The sequence below is a fragment of the Stegostoma tigrinum genome, chromosome 2, assembly GCF_030684315.1.
Source record: "Stegostoma tigrinum isolate sSteTig4 chromosome 2, sSteTig4.hap1, whole genome shotgun sequence".
In the NCBI taxonomy this organism is placed as follows: domain Eukaryota; kingdom Metazoa; phylum Chordata; class Chondrichthyes; order Orectolobiformes; family Stegostomatidae; genus Stegostoma; species Stegostoma tigrinum.
Genome location: NC_081355.1, coordinates 75,342,727 through 75,361,423, shown reverse-complemented (window position 1 = coordinate 75,361,423; position 18,697 = coordinate 75,342,727). Strand labels below are relative to the sequence as shown.

Below are 18,697 nucleotides of genomic sequence, written 5' to 3'. Positions count from 1 at the left end.
CAACGCTCTTGTACATGACTAGTTGTGCATGTATTCTTGCTTTGTTTATAAATGAACTCTGGTGTTATACAACACTGAGAAGACTATCACCAGAATTCAGTGAATGAAATTTGATATGAACATGTCAGTGTGTGTGGTCATCTTGTACATAACTTGTTGAGCTGACATTTAAAAATAACTGGTGAAGGAAGAATGTAATTATATAACTATGGCAAATGAGGGGTATGGTGTCATTGATGCTCTCATTACAGTTGGAAGAGCTAAGAATGCGGAAATGCACCATAATGTCTGTCAATAATACTGTTGTTCTTGGTGACTTTATCCTCTTAATGCTCAGCCTTTCATGTTGCAAAAGAGTGTGCTTTTAATATTTTCTTTTCTTGCCACATTTTATTGTTGCTACGTTATCTAAAAGACTGAATTGAACATGTTAATTTCTTTTTAGCTCGCTAAACTAATGGCAGAACTAAAAACAATGCCTGGGCTCTTTCCAATGAAAGTATGTACTTCTTCATCACCAGTAAGTTCTGCATAATTTATGGATAATTTCTATGTAATTATATTATTTTATCTCTTGCTTGACAAATTTGCATGTCAGTCCTTGTTCATGAATTCATGTACTCGGAATTTATAGGCTAAGTAAGATTTAACTATCAAGTTAGAACAAAGACATTCTCTGCACTAGAAGTATTTCCTTTTCGTAAGAGGGTCGCATGCAGATTTAGTACATCTGACCTGTTGTAATATTAACAATATCTGTGACGACAGGACTAGCTAAATAAAATGTCAGAATGTAAGTATCCACGTGATTGGTGAAACTTTGTAGCATGTCACTAGATGCTTAGTGGCAGCATCCTCCTCAGTTTTAAAACGTCAGAAATGCTGTCTTTCAGTTGAAATGTTTACTTAATGGCCATGTTATAAGTGGTAAATGGTGATTTATAGATTTTTTTGACAGCTTTTTGTTGTATATTAAAGCTAAGCCCTGCTTAGTGTAATGTCTGCAATATGTGTATTTGAGTAAATTCATATTTAAATGCTGCTTTTACTTTCCAGAAACAAAAACGAACACCAAAAAGAACATTTTCTGAAGGTAAAGTTGAGCGTCGTGTCAACCCAAGCAGAAGTGCACGACCCCCTGAAGGTTTCTCTGTAGAAAAGTTTGCAATTTCTCCAACCAAGCTTATGAGCCAAGTGAAAAAATTCCGCTTGAGAACGGATCTCACAAATCATTATGTTGAGGTGACTAAAGTGTTTTGAAATGAATTTTTGTTGTGTTGCCTAGAATTGTATCATTCAGCAATTAATTATGGTAGAATTCTCCTGTCTAAATTTGTTTCTGGTGTTAGTTAGCTGAGACAAAACTATGTGATCACTACATGCATTAAGTGTAATTTTTGTGCATGTATAAGCAACGACTGGAATAATTGTCGAACTTTATTTCTAATGTTAGTTTATGTTAATATTTAATGCAAAATTTGAAATATTGATGGATTTTAACAGGATGGAAGTCTGACCAAGAGGAGGAGGAGATCTTCAAAAGGCAAGCCAAGGCCTGTTGATGACATAACTGAAGAGGATTTGGAAAATGTTGCAATCACGGTTAAAGATAAAATTTACGATCGTTGTTTGGTAATTCATACATTTTTGCGTACTCTCCTCTGTATTCTAATAAATGTTTTCAAACCAAATTCTTGAGCATGGCTTTATGACTAAAATTTTTCTTAAATCTTGATAAATCAATAATTTAATTGAGATTTGATGTCACTATGGGCTGCATTGCTGGAAATTCTACAAATGGAGGATAGTAGCATTTTTTCATTAATAATGGCTAATAATTATAATTGTTTTCACACTATATATAACTAATAAACATCAACTATTTTTACAAGTTTAACTAAATCATTCCAAAATGTGTTACATTTTCCTTGAGATATAGATAATGCTTTGAGTATGCATGAAAATATATAGCAGATTAATACCTTTGATTGTACCTTTTTTGCTCTGGAGGCAATAACCAAGTATGGTATCTGCATCTCTAAGATAATTTGTTAATTTCTGCCACGTTTCTGTCACTTAATGCTGAATTATAGCCCATCACTGAAGCATTTCTCCCTTAATATCGTGCTGTCAGGAAACATGTTCGCTCCTCTCTACCTGTAGGGCAGCACTTGCCATCAGTGCCGGCAGAAAACAATCGATACAAAAACAATATGCCGTAATCAAGATTGCTATGGTGTGAGGGGACAATTCTGTGGACCCTGTCTGCGCAATCGGTATGGTGAAAATGTGAGATCAGCCCTTCTAAACCCTGTAAGTTAATAATCATTTAATAGTTTTTGCACAGTTTCAATAATTCATCAGAGTTGACAGTAGATTTAATTAGCTTAATTAGTCTGCATTGGTTTATTTTTAAACTGAGACGCTTTTTGACTATTGCTGTTTCTTGCTATTAAGGAGGATGTATTTTCCCTTGCAATTTCTTATGTCTTTTATATCCACATCGGTTACATGAACTGTACTATTTTATTGTGCACCACCTGAAAGGCAATCTGTTTGAGAATTATAAATGGCATTGCTGCTATGCAATGGTTATAGTGTACGTTTACTGCCCTGAGAAAATTGATCAGGTCAGAGGACATAAGTGTTCATTCCATTAGACACTGACCCTGCCTTAGCTAAACATAGTCTGAAATAATTTTGAATGCTGTTGTTGACTTCTGAGCAGCATATGTGGGTATTTTTAACTCTTCAGTGGTTAGGGATGTTACAAATTTGTTTCCTTTCAGATACAGTCTGACAGAGATTGAGTTGGTAACCAGATAGCCAGGCATTTCTGTTGGTCTTGAAGTGGTGGTAAAAGTTCTGTCCTTTACAAAGACAGGAACTCGAAACAGTGGAACATATTGCATCCCAGGCTCTTGCTGGTACCTTTATAGCTGATTTACCTTTACCTTGGCAGCATTGTCAAAGTTACCATAGTCCTAATGGACCATAGGGCTGCCCTCTTAATTCAGAGAGACAGCTGGTGATGGTTTAACCTGTAAAGGGAGAGGTTGAGAAGGAGAATATATCATGCTAGCCTCAGCTGGTGCAGGAATTGAACCCAAACTATCAGTCTCGCTCTGCATCACACAGTTGTTGTCCTACTAACCAACCCCAAATAACGTAACCTGAATGATTTAGTTAGTGCTTGTCGCTGGGATCTATGAGAAGAAGCCTACTTTGTTTCCAAAATGTTCTCGTTTGTCAAAAGGGCTCACTGAAAGGGATATGATTTTTCAGGGTTTTGGATAGAGAGGAGCTGGCCCTTTCCCTGATAAATAGCATTCACATACTTTAGGGCAGCACAGTGGCTCAGTGGTTAGCACTGCAGCCTCACAGCGCCAGGGACCCGGGTTCAATTCCAGCCTCTGGCGACTGTGTGGAGTTTGCACATTCTCCCTGTGTTTGCGTGGGTTTCCTCCGGGTGCTCCGGTTTCCTCCCACAGTCCAAAGATGTGCAGGTTAGGTGGATTGGCCATGCTAAATTGCCCATAGTGTTCGAGGGGTGTGTGGGTTATAGGGAGATGGGTCTGGGTGGGATTCTTCAAGGGGCGGTGTGGACTTGTTGGGCCGAAGGGCCTGTTTCCACACTGTAGGGAATCTAATCTAATTTGAGGGATTCTCTTTCCTCTCCCCTGCCCCGGCCCCCAAAAAAAACCTTGGTGAGGCTACAATATGTTGAACTCGTCCACCCAAAGGCTTTTAAGTCCCAGAGGCTCATGACAGGTCGACAGTTTGCACTGTATTATTTGTATCATCTCATTGTTTTTAACTTGCTTTCTGTAGGACTGGGTATGTCCTCCTTGCAGAGGTATCTGTAATTGTAGCTTCTGTCGTCGTCGGGATGGACGCTGTGCCACTGGCATTCTTGTTCATTTGGCGAAGTTTTATGGATATGACAATGTTCAAGCCTATTTGGAAAGGTATAGAGTTAATGTGGTTTTGAAAACTAAATATTTTACTTAGCTGAAAGTAAGCTTAAGAAGATTGTCTGTGATGATTTGTCATTTGTATATTTCTTTTTGTGTGAAACTAACTGAAGTGCATTCTGCTGAAATTTGAGTACATGTTAGGTGGTTTCTAAGCATTTATTTAAATCCATTCAGAATTCAAATGTTAAACATTCTTGCAGGTAAAACTCCTAAAAGGCCACAGGATTTCTGGTTTGCTCTACAAGCATCTGTGGCATACACTACATTTGTTTTTGCTGATGGTTCCCTGATCTGCTGCAAGTTCAATATGAGGTCCAGAAAAATGTTGTCAGACCCAGCTGCTATGACCCACTGAGGCTTGCAATGAAATTGGGATGACATGGGAGAACCATTATTTCAAAATGGGGATTGTTCTCATAAATGCACCATTCTGTCACCTGCTGGTTTGTACTCCAAGGGCTGGTTTCAGAAATAGTATGTCTAGAAATAAATTTAGCTTTTCTCCTCTAATTTCCACTTCCACCTTTTCATGTAAGGTTGTAAAGCAAAACCTCAAAGTGGCCGCTGTTCAAATGAGCCCAGATGGTGAGTCTTGGCAAAAGACTTATAAACCATAATTAACCCTGTCAAGGTGAAATGCAAACTTACGCAGCATTAGGTGGGTGGGATTATGATTGTTCCTTTGACACTTGATATTTGTTCTGGTTAATATTAACTAAGTTGACAGTGTAGAAATTGAATTTTATACCTTTCTATCTGTACAAGTCATGACAATATGCTTCAATTTAATTCTAAAAGAGCAATTCTGGTCTGTTGATGTATGATAGGACATTATTTCATAGCTGCATTTGAGTTGTGATTAAGGCTAGAGTAAATCAGGAGAGCACCATCCTGAATGGACTTTTTTATCTCTGAAAAATCGGTAATCTCAGAAGTCATACAATCACGTCACCTTTCTGCTCAAACAGTTACAGAATGATCTCTTAGTTACTTTTACAAAATTGTTAATTACATGATTATTTAGTCTCATTTACAATATTCTTGCTATTATCAGATTTAGACTTGTGAAATAACTTGCATAAAGAACTCAAATTAACGATAGAAAGTTGTTACAAACTATCACTTTTCTCTATTTTAGCTTACAGAAGCAACTGACTGAAGATTGAAGCAGCTACTAGGATCTGTAAACAGTTAAAGAATTAAAAAGTTTCTTACAGCTGTTTGTAGTAAATTGACTTTATTTTTTTTATGAAACCTGTATAAAAAGCACACTTTATTTTAATATTACAACTACTGGTAATTTACCAGAATTTGAAAATAATCAGCAGAAATAATGTAAATGCCGTTTGCAGAACTTGAATTGTAGTGTTTTTTTGAAGCTTTGTAATAGTTGACAAGTTTCTTGTTTTCAGATATTTGTACAAATCCTGTGTTTAAATCTTAAAGAAATGTTTATTGCAATGTCAGGGACCATGGATGATTGCAAGTATTTGTTTTATTGATATTCAAAAATAATGTCTTGTTTACATGGATTACATGAACAATGCAGATGATGTAGTGTTGTATGTTATCCTATAGCAGTGTAGATGCAACACTCTTGCATGCAACATAAATACAAGGATAGGTCAAGCAAACTGGAAACGGTGTTGATGAATGGTTTTACATTTAATTTTTGGTAATCTAATTCATCATTACAGTTTAATCTAGAATCCTTGGAAGCGTTAGTGTTTTTATTTTCACTGTGTAAAGAAACGTTAAACTGAACAAAGAGAATGTCTTGGACTTGTTTTGATTTTAAATGCTGCATGGAAGTTGGGACCTCTGTTGTAAATGGCATTTTCTTGCATAAAATGCCAATATATGTATAATCATTTACTTTGATTAAAAAAATTCAAATAAATCATCTTATTTCTCTGAATTTTATAATATTTAAACTTGTAGATGTACACTGTCACTGCAGACCTACTATTTAATAGTTCCGTTTCTTGCTAGCATAAGGCATTTTGCCTGTTGTGTAAAATCTCAATTCATTTTGGTTACTTTTGTGACTTTCGAATTTAAGGAAATTTATGATTTTGAAAATTGCACCTTTTTGGAACTGTTGCCTACTGATTACATAATGCTCTGGTACATATCCACAAAAGAAAAGGCTCTCTGCTTATAAATACCTCTTCCAAGAGCACACCGAAAGTAATAAAATGCCCTTGGAGTAGCACTTCAATGTTCTGGTTAATGCTTTACTCCTCTAACCTTTGGCAAGTTCTTTTTATAAATTTATTTCTAAACTGATAAAAGCAATGCTACTCCAGCAAGAATCCATTTGGCAGGCTTCTCTCTGGTCTTCAGATTGAAAGTCCAAACGTATGTAGGCCCTCTAGTTTTGGTCTTGTAAACTGGGCATTCATAAATGTTCTTCATTTCTTGCCTATCTGCTGGACTGGCCCGTACAAAAATGACTGGCATTGTGGGAGTCAGGTCTTTAAGACGTGCTTCTGTGACGATGCTGCCTTGAATGTCCCATCTTGCACCTAAAATATTGGCAAAAATGTAGTCATAAAATTTCTTTATATTTTTGGTATTTTCATACACTTGTGCTGAGGTAAACAGCAATTCAATTTTGTCTAGCCTCATGAATGTTGACGTATTAATTTCTTTTAGAAATTTCACAAATGTGCCTTTGTGACTGATCTAACTGTCCTTTTTCATGTCTGACGATATCTGTTTCATGTAACAGATGTGATTTGCTTTGTCTGTGCAAATGTACCATGAACATATTTTTATAACTGGAAGAATATCTAACCTGTTCCCTAAATATTGCCTCTGTTGACACAATCAATCCATCAATCTTTATTTGCAGGTTTTTGCTTGGTTAATTATCCTGTTAGTCAATCAAAGATGGCCTTTTTTATCCCATTCTAGCCCAGGACAATTTACCTTTTTGCTCCACTTGCTTTACAATTCCTTGTTTAAAATTAGTGTTTTAGAGACGTTTCATCAATCTTTTTACTTCAAAGAAGTGTCATTGTCTGAATTTTGTCTGTGAAGATTTGATATGAAAATATTATCTATTTTGAATTGCAGTTGGTTGACAGGTTTGTAGTTGATTCAGATAACAATACTACTTATGTAGAGTCTGAATGGGTTAATAACACAATCCCTAAAATGTGGAAACAAGCCTTTTGGCTCAACAAGTCCACATTGACCCTCTGAAGAGCATCCCAACAGGTCCGTTCCCCCATCCTATCCCTGGAACCCTGCATTTCCCAAGGCTGACACATCTATGTTAAACAACACTATGGGCAACGCAGCATGGACCAATCTACCTAACTTGCATGTCTTTGGACTGTGGGAGGAAACCAGAGCACCTGGAGGAAACCCATGGAGACAGGGGGAGAATTTGCAAACTCCACTCAGTCTCCCAAGAGTGGAATTGAACCCAGGTCCCTGGTGCCATGAGGCAATAGTGTCTAACACCTGAGCCACCATATAACCCTGATCTGTTGAAAAAATAAGACTGTTTGAAGCTGTAGTTTGGCTTTATTAGTTTAATTCAAATGCAATATTCCACATTTATCTTTTCATTCCTTTTATATAAACCTTTGAAAAATAGAGTAAACATAACTTCTCTAGTATTTCTGTTCCATCTTGTAAAGCCTGAGTTCTACAGTATTTTCTAACATCCAGTCTCCAGGGACCAACTTTGTGTCTTGATGACAACTGATGGAACTTGGTTTTTGTTGATTGATTTATTTTGCATTTACATTTCCAAGACAACAATCTCCAGTCGCCTTTAGTAGCATCTAAACACTCAATTTTATTGCACATTAAGGTACTGGAGAAAGTCAGGTGTGACAGCATCTGTGGATGGAGAAACACTAAGGTTTTGAGTCCAGAATGAGTTCTTTAGAACTTCATATGGACTCGACATTAACTCTGTTCCTCTTTCTGTAGATGCTGCTGCGCCTACTGAGTTTCTCCAGCATTCAGTTTTTATTTGAGGTTTCAAGCATCTGCGGTGTTTTTCTTTTATCATGTATGTACTCTCAGCAAAGAACCGATAAACTAATTTGTAACAAGACTTCCATCTCGTATTGATTACAGTTAAGCTTTTTTTTCAGTCGTAATCTAACATTTGCATCTACCTTCCAAGAACAATCCATGAATGTAGGCACCTTCCCTTGGTGGATGACTATAATCTTCTTTAGTCTTCTTGGTGACATCCACAGCCAAGCACATCTTATCCAAAGGCCACTCGTTCTTTCGGGCTACGCTCTGCATAATTGCTGAAGAACTTAACAATTAGTATTCTTCTCCTTCAGCATTGGCCATAATTTGAAAAATACCATACAACCTGTGTTGTTAATACCACTTTTGTTTCTTTACTAGGTTTCCGATATGCTTAGGATCCAGTATTTTCTGTTTTTACTTTGAGTGATATCATTGGTAGGGCTGGGTTATTTTAGGTTTCACTTTGGGAACTGTAGTTAAGCTGTAACTTCATTACAGCTGATTCATATTCTTTGCTCCATTTTCAATTTATGAATCAGGCAAAATATACAGGTAGGAAAGAGATTATTTATGCACGAGACAACGGTGAACAGTAACTTTGTTTCTTTGGGCTGCTATTTTGAAGGTGATTTTAACGTATTGAGATTTGCCATGACATTCTAAAATTGAATGAGCTGAATTAAATGCTATAACTTAATTTGTATAGCATCTCAGAAATAGTAAAGCATCCTAAGGTTTGTCCAAACCACAAGCTGTGACTATGAAACCAATCTGGTCCATTGCCCTTTACCTCACCTGGCATACAGTCAATTCTAGACTCTCAGCAATAGGATTGGTTCAGTAGCCAAACAATTAAAGGGAAATTAGGGATTGACACTAGCTGAGCTGGCAGTTGATGTCCTATTAAATAACTTTATCAGCGTTTTTTTAAAATAATTTAGCAACATTGCAGTACGGGAGCCAGATGCCGTTAGCACACAAAATCAGTGCCTCCCCTTTGGCGATATAAGCAAAAGTCTAGAATTTCGATGAAAATGAGGCCAAGGTCTGATCTTTGGGGAACATTGTTGGTAAGTGCTGCAGCAGGAAAAGAAGTTAGTGCAAGTGATTCTTTGGCCACGATCAGGTAAGAATGGAGTCCTGAACCGCTGTGGAGTGTTACTGGAGTAAGATTGTGCAGTCCATTATGGTAAAGGCAGACGATAAATCAAAATGGATGGAAGCCTCTTTTGGTTTACCTGTGTTCTAGTCAGACAGGATGTAATTTGTGACTGGTAGCCTTTTAGGTATGTGATAAGGATAGGAGCAGGTGTGAACCTTTGAAAGTTGACATTGTTCTGGGAGGCACAGCACTTCCAAGGAATTTGGTGTAAGGACATCAGTTTTTGAGGATATAAAAATGACAGATGTAAAGTATTTGGGGAAAACATCTTTAAAAATTACAAGATTGGCTAATGTGGGCAAGAGGGCAAGTCGGATGGTTCTGGAGAGTCATAGTGGACATGAAATGTTAAACAGACTTACTCAAGTTTTGTCCGATTTGCTGAGTTTCTCTTTGTATTTGGATTGGTAAAAGGGAGTTGAGGGAATGGAAGGGTTTTTTCAATTAACAAGATAAGCCCATGAAGCATGACGAAAGATAAGAAAGAAACTAGAAAACAAGTTTAGGGTAGAGGCAGGTGGAACCTTTAGTGGAAGACTGCCTGGGTAGTGAACGGAAGGCAGAGTAGTATACAGGCAGTTCTCGGTATCCATCTTAATTGTTGGAGATGAGGTTTTAAAAAAAAATTCCAGAAGATAAAAAGCAGAAGACGTCTTCTGGACAAACACGGAAAATATCCACTGAACAATGAGCAAGTGGAGACCTTGCAAGGATGAGCTAGATCTCCCTTGTGCGGAATACTGGATTTGTAATTCCAATCTGTTTCTGTCACATGCTATAGTTACTCAGTGTTCCTTGCCAAAGCTGATTGATTGAATACAAGCTTGGTGTAGGTTCCTTGCAATGTGCTGCTGGATGCATTGTCCGGGTTAATGGAATGGCTAGGCTTTAGTGTGTGTTTTGATGTTGACTAATAATGAGCAGCAGGCAGGTAAGAAGTGACCCATGTAATTTTTTTTATCTTTGTTAAAATGAACAAATGGAGAAGACTTAGTTGCCTTATCAAAGTCTCACTGACAAGTATAAGAGCTGCCATTTGAAGGGCACGGGGAAACATAAAGTGGGTGGATACTACCCTAAGAAACACCTACAGAGATGTTCTAGAGTCAGCCTGCAGAACACTACTGCTGTACTGTCTGAGCATAGTATATTGGCAAATGTCCTTTCGTGAAATGTAGTTGTACAACGTTCACAGGTAAAAGTTGCCATTATATCTGAACTTATGAACCAGTCAAACTTACCAGTAAGAAAAGACTGAGGATTGAAGAAGCCGGAAAGCCAGACAACGGCAGGAAGGCAAAGGTCCTGAGTCCAAGTATCAAGCTCACGGCAACGTAAAATAACATCGTTGACCCTCCAAAATGAAGAGTAAGTTTTAACAAAAATATATAGCAGAATCATCACAGCTAATCATGCTTGCATATTTTTTATATATTCTAATTTAAATAATTTCCATACTGTGTAAAAGATGATACCACCATTAAAAAAGGCCACTATGATCCACCCGCACATGCATAGTTGCACCTATGACATCATGCTACTAGTGAAATGCAGGTTATATTATAGGAGGGTGTGTTTCTATAGATGCATTTTTAAACAGCCAGAAACACATGTCTTAACTGTATCTTAAGACTGCCATCCCTGAAAAACTGAATTTGAGTAATTTACTATGAAATACGGTCAGAATATCTTTCTGTGAGAAAATTAAACAGGGAGTGATGAGATTGAGTAAATGCACGCAGGACAAAAAGGTCAACCTCTTAAGGGAGACATGAGTTAGGCAAATGACAGTAAAGTGCATAGAATAGACTAAAATGCAGGAAAAAATATTTACAAAAATTCCAAACAGACAGTATTTTGAAGGCTACTCTTATGGAATCTTTCCAAATATGCTTTCATTTCTTTGGCCTGTTGATCTTATTTACAGTTACGTATTTCTAATACATGGTGTGTTGCATGTTTAAGAACAGCAGTGGTCTGCACATGGGCATGCATTGTTCTATCAAGTAGTAGCTTTGGCCAAGTATGCAGATTTTTCATAATTTTGGGACCTAAAATTTGGTGATTTGCCAATTCATCTCCTGCTTTAACTTCAGTTGAAACCATTGCAAATGGTATTTAATGCATTTGTTTGCTAGCTTTTTCTGCTGAAATTTCCATGGCACATGTAGTAACACTGTGTAATTTCAGGGCAATGTACTTATCAACAGTATTGAACAGAGGCACCTGCTAGAGATCGCCTATGATCCATTAGATTAATTGTGATGTGTTCTGAGAAGGATGAATCTTTCTGGAAGTGTGTACACGAACCAGCCATAATCAATTTGTTAAGATACTTTAAATATGCATAATGGAACACATGTAACAAGAAGTAGACTGTAGCTAAAATAATTACTCATAATTTGAAAATTTTAAAGCAGTCCTTCTTTGGGATAGCTACAAAGTTACCTTCAAAACCCATCATATGTCACTGACACAATCTGACTTTTTGCTGCTATAAGTGAGCGCAAATCAGAGATTTAGGTTCACGCCTCCCTTTATATTCCAACTATTTAACAGAAGGGAAGTCATCCACAGCACTTGCCTGAATTTCTGATCTCTACTCTTCATGGGTTGGGCTCTCCACTTGGTGACTAGAGCTGAAAGATGACTCCTTTGAACTATTTCCCTCTTCACTAGGGGAGTGCTAATCTAATGCATTAGAAGTGTAACATTACTGAATTAATCTTCAAAACTAACCAAATTTTGTAGATAACAAAGTGTAGAGATGGATGAACACAGCAGGCCAAGCAGCATCAGAGGAGCAGGAAGGCTGACATTTCAGGCCTAGACCCTCATGTAGAGCCATTTAAAGTATTTTTCCTAGTTTGAATTGTATAACTGATTAATGAAGACAATTTATCCTACCATTGTGCCAGTCCATATGAAGATGTATATGCCACTCTGCTCCATATTTCAGGAACGTTATCGTAGTACAATGCTGATTGCAATGCTTCCATTTCAGCTGAGACCGTCAGCTCTCCCTGTGCACAAAGGAATGTAAACAGGAATAGAAATTGGGGCTACTTACACATGATATATCAGAATTCAAAGGTGTTAACAACTTTTAATATAACTCCATAAATCATTTTTATTAATCCATTAACCCACTAATTCATGGTTATAATACTAACTGCAGATTTCCATGTTCTAGCCAGCCCCCATTCAAACTATTTCAGGGGTTCACTAAAGAATTAGATTACAACCACTTCAATTTGCCTTACAACCCACTTGATAGTGCACTCATGCAAAACACACTATGTAAGCAACTCCATTTAAACAAGACCATTCCATTCAAAGGTGTAGTCAGGTGTGATGGCTAACAAAACTGCATAGACGTTACAGGATGGAACCTTTCTGCACCCACACACCATAACAGTGTTATTTGATATTAAAATCCAACTGAATAGTTGCTATTACCAAGTCATCTATTTTCTCCCTCCAGTTAAAGTAACGCCAAATATCAGTCAAAGGTGATAACTGGATAGCCCTGCAGACTTTTCCTGTATATTACATAGCCAGGTACTAGTGATGAGTTTTTATTCAAAATGTATATAAAACTTTACCCCACTAATAAAACTAACGAATGCTATGCAGTGTATGTAAGCAACCTTTAACCTACTAATAAAACTAACGGCGCTATGGCCAGACCCGCACGACCTTGTACGAATGAATGACTGAAACTGACAGCACTTGCGAGTTTTGAGAAGATTTGTAGCTCAGGTTGAGGTTCTGGATGTGAGTTTGCTCGCTGAGCTGGAAGGTTCGTTTTCAGACGTTTTGTTACCATTCGAAGCTTTGTCGGAGGCTCACTGATGATGTTACCTAGAATGGTAACGAAACGTCTGAAAACGAACCTTCCAGCTCAGCGAGCAAGCTCACTTCCAGAACTGACAGCACTTACTAAAACAGGTGTGACCACGAAACCGAATGCATGAATAAATGAATGTTAGTAAATAGAACCACAGACAATCAAAACCGTTGGGAACTCAGACTTTTATTTTAAAAAAACCAAGATGCCTTTTTCTAACTTTAAAGATGTAACCTTGAAAATAACAAGACTAGCACCTTTTGAATTAGGCAAGGCTACACTCTAGTTTCATTAAAATAACCATTAACACTCAACAATAACCGGTAACATTTAGCACATGTTTAAACCATATCTGAATTTCTGCAAAACAGTTTTTGTACAATGCCTAATGCTTAACACTCAAGTGTTAGAATGTTGATGTATGCTTGAATTCTGTATAGAATGGCGGCTTTTGAGCTATGATATGGGGATTCTATTTCTCCTTACACTGTGTGCTGCTGTGGATGTGAAATAAAGCCATTTTTGCCACTCATTGATCCTGATCGTCTGGTTCTTCGAAAGTGATCTCACACGTGATAATGGGAACTGCAGATGCTGGAGAATCCAAGATAATAAAGTGTGAAGCTGGATGAACACAGCAGGCCAAGCAGCATCTCAGGAGATGCTGCTTGGCCTGCTGTGTTCACCCAGCTTCACAATTTATTATCTCACACACATTTAGTGCTTTTCATTCAACCGTCTTTTCTTGTCATAAATTTCATGCAGTCTATCCTTAAATGTTTTGCTGACCTTTTCTGATCAGGAAAGTGTACATTTGCTTTAATAGTTTTGACTAATAATTAATGTCTATAACAAGTACAGGGTGAAGCTAATTTTACCTTCCCCAATAATGGTATCTGGCCCTAAACTCTAGGCATATCCAACTGTACAAGTGTGACATTTCAATTTTGTATGAGCAAACAAGATGTAGAGCTGGATGAACACAGCAGGCCAAGCAGCATCAGAGGAGCAGGAAGGTTGACGTTTTGGGCCTAGACCCTTCTGCAGAAATAGGGGAGGGGAAAGGGAGACGGGGGAGGATAGAAGATGGATAAAAGAGAAGATCCGTGGAGAGGAGACAAACAGGTCAAAGAGGTGGGGGTGGAGCCAGTAAAGGTGAGTGTAGGTGGGGAGTTAGGGAAGGGATAGGTCAGTCCAGGGAGGACGGACAGGTCAAGGGGGCGGGATGAGGCTGGTAGGTAGGAGATGGGGGTGGGCCTTGAGGTGGGAGGAAATGACAGGTTCGGGAGGTGTGGACAAGCTGGGCTGGTTTTGGGATGCGGGTGGGGGAGGGGAGATTTTGAAGCTTGTGAAGTCCACATTTTTTACCATTGGGCTGCAGGGTTCCCAAGCGGAATATGAGTTGCTGTTCCTGCAACCTTTGGGTGGCATCGTTATGGCACTGCAGGAGGCCCAAGATGGACATGTCATCCAAGGAGTGGGAGGGGGAGTTGAAATGGTTCGCGACTGGGAGATGCAGTTGTTTATTGCGAACCGAGCGTAGGTGTTCTGCAAAGTGATCCCCAAGCCACTGTTTGATGTCCCCGATGTAGAGGAGGCCACGTTTGGAATGGCGGATACAGTATACCGCATTAACAGAGGTGGAGGTGAACATTTGCTTGATGCTGAAGGTCTTCTTGGAGTCTGGGATGGGGGTGAGGGAGGAGGTGTAGGGGCAGGTGTAGCACTTCCTGCGGTTGCAGAGAAAAGTGCTGGGGCTGGTGGGGCTGGTGCGGACTGTGGAACGGACAAGGGAGACATGGAGAGAATGTTCCCTCTGGAAAGCAGATAAGGGTGAGGAGCAAAAAATGTTTTTGATGGTGGGGTCCGACTACAGATGTCAGAAGTGTCGGAGGATAATGCGTTGGATCCGGAGGTTGGTGGGGTGGTATGTGAGGATGAGGGGGATTCTGTTTTGGTTGTTATTTGCGGGGAGCGGGTGTGAGGGATGAGTTGCGGGAAATGCAGGAGACATGGTTGAGGGTGTTCTCGACCACTGAGGCGGGGGGATGTTGTGGTTCTTAAAAAACGAGGACATCTGAGAAGTTCGGGAGTAGAATGCCTCATCTCGGGAGCAGATGCAGTGAAGGCGAAGGAATTGGGAATGGGGATGGCATTTTTGCAGGAAGGTGGGTTAAAGAAGGTGTATTCTAGATCACTGTGGGAGTCGGTAGACTTGAAATGGATATCGGCTTCTAGGTGGTTGCCGGAGATGGAGACAGAGAGGTCCAGGAAGGAGAGAGAGGTATCAGTGATGGTCCAGGTGAACTTAAGGTTGGAGTGGAAGGTGTTAGTGAGGTGGATGAACTGTTCGAGCTCCTCGTGGGAGCACCGGGGGGCACAGGTACAGTCATCGATATAACGAAGGAAGAGGTCGGTTTTAGGACCAGCATAGCTACAGAAGAGTAATTTTTCCACGTAACCTACAAAGAGGTAGGCATAACTTGGGCCCATGTGGGTACCCATGGCCACCCCCTTTGTCTGTAGAAAGTGGGAGGAATGGAAAGAGAAGTTGTTGAGGGTGAGGACGAGTTCGGATAAGCGGATGTGGGTGTCAGTGGAGGGGGACTGGTCGGGCCTGCAGGATAGGAGGAAGCGGAGGGCCTTTAGGCCATTTGAATGGGGAAGGCAAGTATATAGGGACTGGACATTCATGGCAAATATGAGGTGTTGGGGACCAGGGAATCGGATGTTATGGAGGAGGTGAAGCGCGTGGGTGGTGTGTAGGTGTAGGTGTGGAGTTGCTGGACCAAGCGGGAGAAAATGGAGTTGAGATAGGTGGGGATAAGTTCAGTGGGGCAGGTGCAGGAGGAGACAATGGGTGGGCCAGGGCACTCAGGTTTGTGGATTTTGGGAAGGAGATAGCAATGGGCGGTGTTGGGTTGGGGAACGATGAGGTTGGAGGCTGTGGGTGGGAGGTTGTGGATGGTTTGGGAGATGATTTTTTGGTGGTCAGGAGTGGGGTCATGATCAACAGGGCAGTAGGAGGAGGTGTCAGAGAGCTGGAGGTCAGTGTGCCACACTACAACTGTGCGTCCCTTGTCTACAGGTTTTATGGTGAGGTTGGGACTGGAGTGGAGGGCTGCATGTTCTGTGCGGGAGAGGTTGGAGTGGGTGAGCAGGGTGGAGAGGTTGAGGTGGTTGATGTCCCAAAGGCAGTTGGAGATGAAGAAGTCGGAGGGAGGGTAGGAGGCCTTGGGGTGGTATCCAGGAGGAGGGGGTGTGTTGCAGGCGGAAGAAGGGGTTAGTAGGGGGAGAGTTAGTTTCACAATTGAAGAAGTAAGCACGGAGGCGGAGGCAGTGGAAAAACTGTTCAACGTCCAAGCATGAGCAGTATTCATTGATGTTAGGGTGGGGGGAGATAAAGGTGAGCCCTTTACTGAGGACCGCCCATTCGTCCTCAGTGAGGGGGAGATCTGGGGCATGGTGAAGACCCAGCAGGGCCGGGTGCCCCAGTATCCTCTGGAGCTGCTGGCTGTGGAGGTGGTGGGCGGAGCAACGTCACTGTAGCATGTCTGATAATAAGCAGCAGTTTAGTCTTTTGTCTTGTCCACTGACATTAATTTCACTTTCAGTCTTGGTGTTTGACTAGGTATTTGCTCAAACTTGTTTCCATATCCACATCACATCCCTCAGTGACTGCCTCTCTCCCATGTCCTTATCCCAAACCCTACAAAGTCTCCACTAATAGCTATTCACCCTTCTAGCCAGATTGTTATCCACTCTTTTGTCCAACTGTGCTCCTCTCTTTTCTAGCCAGATTGTTATCCACTCTTTTGTCCAACTGTGCTCCTCTCTCTTTGGGCTCTATCCCCCATTTATCGTTTATTCCTTACCCCTTCACCCTATCCTATCATCTGCACACAAACTGACATTTTCCTAGCTACCATCAGTTCTGAGGAAGGGTCACTTGACACAAAACATTAACTCGGGTTTTTCTCCACAGATGCTGCCAGACCTGCTGATCTTTCCCAATAATGTCTGGTTTTGTTTCTGATTTACAACATCCGCAGTCTTTTTCAGTTTTTGGCAGTATTTTAGTGTTTTGTTGTGCGGATATTTATTCTCTTGGTTCTGCCTCATTAAGGAACTACATGAAGACAACTCAAACACATTTCAAAGAAGAATGTTGGCTGTGACACTGAAAAGGTTTTCATTTTGACAGTTTTTTTTTCTGTTTTTGAGATGTAGATGTTGCTGTCCAAGACAGTAATTCTAATTTCTAGAGAAGCCTGTCCCTATTTATCCTCAAAGGCAACGAGACGGTAAAACTGCTGCAGTCCTTTGGGTGTATATAACCCAAAGTGCTATCAGGAAGGAGGATTTTGATGCACAACAGTGAAAGATGGGTGATACATTACCAAATCTGGATGGTGAACATCTTGGCAGAGGGGCCTAAACATGTGGTGGTGCTCCCATGCATTTGCCCTGTTCCTTCTACATGGTAGAGTCATGGGTTTAGCAGAGCTTTTGAGTTGATGTAGTGCTTCTTGCAGTTGGCAAACCCTGCTGATATTGTGTGTCAGTGGTGAAGGGAGTGAATTTTGACAGCGGTGGATGGGTGTCAATCAAGTGTGCCGCTTTGTCCAAGATGATATTGAACTTATTGACCATCCAGTCAAGTGGAAAATATTCCATTATACACCTGTCTCAGGCCTTGTATACAGTGGAGATGCATTAGGTAGACAGGAAGTGAGCAATTTCAACAGAATTTCTCACCTTTGTCCTGCTCATATAGTCACAGTAATTTTTTTCTATTCATTTTTTGTGGGATATGGGCTTTGCTGGCCAGCATTTCTTGCATATCCCTAGTTGCCCTTGAGAAGATGGTGGTGAGCTGCTTTATTGAACCCGCGCAGTTCACCTGCTGAGTTGACCCACAGCTATTAGGGAAGGAATTCCGGGATTTTGACCCACAACACTGAAGGAACAGCGATATATTTCCAAGTCAGGAAGGTGAGTGACTTGGAACGGAACTTGGAGGTGGTGCTGTTCCCAGATGTCTGATACCCTTGTCCTTCTAGATGGAAGTGGTCATGGGTTTGGAAGGTGCTGACTGAGGATCTTTGGTGAATTTCTGCAGTGTATCTTGTAGATAGTACACACTGCTGTTACTGTCAGTGGAGGGAGTGAATGCTTGTGGATGATAGTGCCAATCAAGCAGGCAGCTTTTTCCTGGATGGTGTCCAGCTTCTTGAGTGTTGTTGGGGCTGTACTCATCCAGGCATGTGGGGAGTATTCCATCACGCTCCTGACTTGTGCCTTATAGATGCTGTAAAGGCTTTTAGCAGTCTGGGGGTGAGTTACTCATCGCAGTATTTCTAACTTCTGGCCTGCTGTTGTAGTCACTGTGTTAATGTGGCGAGTCCAGTTGAGTTTCTGGTCAATGGTAACTCCCAGAATGTTGATTGTGGGGGATTCAGTGACGGTAACTTCATTGACTGTCAAGGGACAATGGTTAGATCATCTCTTATTGGTGATGGTCATAGCCTGGCATTTGTGTGGTGCGAATGTCACTTGCCACTTGTCAGCCCATGCCTGGAGATTATCCAGATCTTGTTGCATGTGAACATGGACTGTTTCAGTATCTGAGGAGTCAAAAAAGGTGCTGAACATTGTGCAATCATCGGCAAACATCCCCACTTCTGACCTTATGATGGA

General features: G+C 40.5%; 2 protein-coding genes across 7 annotated transcripts in view; one reads left to right on the top strand and one right to left on the bottom strand.

The window, feature by feature from the left end:
- cdca7b (cell division cycle associated 7b) overlaps window positions 1–5,830 on the top strand; it is a 21,220-nt gene extending 15,390 nt beyond the window's left edge. For 2 of the 3 annotated variants that reach the window (XM_048556671.2, XM_048556679.2), the window contains exons 6-11: window positions 446–520; window positions 1,057–1,242; window positions 1,504–1,632; window positions 2,164–2,313; window positions 3,832–3,968; window positions 5,116–5,830. In XM_048556671.2, the coding sequence (XP_048412628.1) occupies window positions 446–520; window positions 1,057–1,242; window positions 1,504–1,632; window positions 2,164–2,313; window positions 3,832–3,968; window positions 5,116–5,143 (705 nt within the window). In that variant the 3' untranslated portion in view covers window positions 5,144–5,830. The remainder of the gene's footprint in view (window positions 1–445; window positions 521–1,056; window positions 1,243–1,503; window positions 1,633–2,163; window positions 2,314–3,831; window positions 3,969–5,115) is intronic. The other variant, XM_059654673.1, reaches the window with a different exon arrangement.
- Window positions 5,199–18,697, bottom strand: part of LOC125461085 (dynein axonemal heavy chain 11-like) — a 466,228-nt gene continuing 452,729 nt past the window's right edge. For 3 of the 4 annotated variants that reach the window (XM_059654655.1, XM_059654658.1, XM_059654661.1), the window contains 4 exons: window positions 12,055–12,170; window positions 10,389–10,501; window positions 8,120–8,260; window positions 5,201–6,505 (listed from right to left, as the gene is read on the bottom strand). In XM_059654655.1, the coding sequence (XP_059510638.1) occupies window positions 6,258–6,505; window positions 8,120–8,260; window positions 10,389–10,501; window positions 12,055–12,170 (618 nt within the window). In that variant the 3' untranslated portion in view covers window positions 5,201–6,257. Of the gene's footprint in view, window positions 6,506–8,119; window positions 8,261–10,388; window positions 10,502–12,054; window positions 12,171–18,697 lie in introns of all 4 variants that reach the window. The other variant, XM_059654665.1, reaches the window with a different exon arrangement.